Source organism: Penaeus monodon, chromosome 31 (genome assembly GCF_015228065.2).
Source record: "Penaeus monodon isolate SGIC_2016 chromosome 31, NSTDA_Pmon_1, whole genome shotgun sequence".
Lineage (NCBI taxonomy): Eukaryota > Metazoa > Arthropoda > Malacostraca > Decapoda > Penaeidae > Penaeus > Penaeus monodon.
Window position 1 is genome coordinate 28,298,744 of NC_051416.1, and position 2,149 is coordinate 28,300,892.

General features: G+C 45.5%; 2 protein-coding genes across 2 annotated transcripts in view; one reads left to right on the top strand and one right to left on the bottom strand.

The window, feature by feature from the left end:
* The window catches only part of LOC119592946 (RNA-binding protein 42-like), a gene marked incomplete in the record, with an annotated part of 51,935 nt that overhangs the window by 8,892 nt on the left and 40,894 nt on the right, over positions 1–2,149 (top strand).
* The window catches only part of LOC119593148, a 13,383-nt gene continuing 11,395 nt past the window's right edge, over positions 162–2,149 (bottom strand). The window contains exons 2-3 of the mRNA XM_037942113.1: positions 1,558–1,963; positions 162–1,231 (exon numbers count right to left, since the gene is read on the bottom strand). Of these exons, the coding sequence (XP_037798041.1) occupies positions 753–1,231; positions 1,558–1,963 (885 nt within the window). The 3' untranslated portion in view covers positions 162–752. The remainder of the gene's footprint in view (positions 1,232–1,557; positions 1,964–2,149) is intronic.

The window sequence follows — 2,149 nt, forward strand, 5'->3', positions numbered from 1 at the left end:
ATCAGGCTGGAGATTTGATTTTTGTAATGCTGGTTTCCCATATTTTCCAAAACTTAATTGCAAGCATGATTTAGATTACTTTTGAAAAAATCAGCAGGCTTTAAAAGACACAGGATGCCTAATGAAATATTATCTGCTTTTATATTTTTTATTGATATTTTTATGCATTGAAAAGTTAAGTTTCAGTAATGTTCAGCTCTGAGTAATGAAGTATTGTCACTTCATTGCTGTAGAATGCAATGCAGCAGGTAAACCACAGGCTTGGAGGTAGCTTCAGGATTTGCACTGCAGTGTTGTCTAGTAATGGATAGCATTTTTATGTCAGTGGTATTTCAACATGTGCCTTTGTCAGTTCATTAGATTATAATTCGGCATCATTTTCCCAAGTGCTCAGCAGTGATAATCTAATGGAGTTTTGAGACTGAAGACTTGTAAAGATAATGCTTTGTTTTCAATTGTGGGAAGGATATGCCTGGGTAGCGGCCATTTGATTTCTAGGAAAACAATATACAGTTGTTTACAGGTGTATAACATTTCTGATGATATTAGGTATGATGTGACAGGTAATTATATTTTGCAAATAGACACAATATAAACCATTAAGAATGAAGTAAACTTATTCTGTAAATCACTTGTGGTGTGGCCAGGCTAGAGACCTCTGGATGATGCTAGAGAGCTTGTTGATAGGGTTAGTTAATGTCGAGGATAGGCTTGGTTATCCGTATGGTGCAAGGGATTCTTGCACAGGCACCTCATCTCCCCATGGGTCCCCAGCCATTAGAGACAAAGAGGTGCAGGAGAGGCTTTCGTTGTTGAGATGCACCAGCGGCCTGAAAATTGGACATGTGTCTCTGAGGGCCAGCTGTTGCACGTCCACTCTCCCAGCTGCCTTCGCTCAAGCTCATGACTTGTGGGTACATCAAGGACCTCAGGCTGTTGGTTGCTGGGGTCCATAGTTGCTTCCTGGGTGTAGAGGAGCCTCCAGCACCCCATCCATGGGAAGCAAACACAGCACTTTTCTTTTCTGCGTGTATTTCTGGTTCTTCCTCGTTGGCTCTGTCGGAGGATGCTTGCGATTCCTCATGGGCAGTGTGTATGCCACTCCGCTTGCCAAGGGGACTCCATGTTCCTGAGGTGAAGATGGAGTGGAACCTCCGGTACTGTGTGTTGGGCTGGTTTGGAGGAGGCTGCTGATTTGATACCAGGGCTGCGAATCTGCTGCCTCCAAGACCTGTGAGGATATAGGTGATGTTATTTTCCTGGTGGAGCAGTAAATTCAAAGGAAATGAAGGGACTTGCATGAGATTTACATGGCTTGCATATTGAATAACCAGGCCAAGAGTATTTGGTACTGAAAAACCATATTATAAGCAATGTATAAGTAGATGTTGAAATTACAGTAGCTATCATTTAGTCCCTAATACAGCTTTGAAATAGGCTGGTACTGATGAAAATAGAAACCGATTCAGGCAAACGTAATAGTCTACACTTAATGATACTGTTATGCAGTGTTGGAAAATACGATCACATATTCTCAAGAACAGAGTCGAATCCCACCTTTGCTCTTCTGCGCCTGCACCAGAGGTTGTTTTTGTGGGAGCTTTGTTGGGGGCAGGGGGGGGCGACGCACGAACCGCTGCGGGGGCTGAGGGGCCTCGTAACCCCCGGGACCCCACCCGCGGCTGAGGAACACCCGCTTGCGCCGCTCCGCTCCCATGCTGTACCTGTCGTAATCATATCCTCCGCTGTCACTGAGATCAGAGGGGGGAAGGCTATAGGTGTAGGCGAAGTCAGCATCGTCCTGGGAGTGTGGTAGGAGGGCTGTGTCAGAACGCGGAATGGCCAGGAAGGTCAGCAGAGAGGTAGCGTCTCCAGCGGGCAGCTCAGTGGCGGTCATAGGCTGCCACACACAGGTCACCATCAACGCTATACATGCGGAAACCAGCCGGGCTGTGCCGCGCGCCTGCAAAGAGCGAGTGAAATATATTAGCAATGGCAAAGAAAATTGTGTTCTGCCTGAAAATGAAAGGGTTTGATATATATATTTTTTTAGAATTTTGTTTGTCACCGTTTCTCATTCTGCTTGTTACTCGTTCCCGTACCTTGTCTTATCGTCTTTCCCTCTCTCTTTTCCTCAGCCTCAAATTTA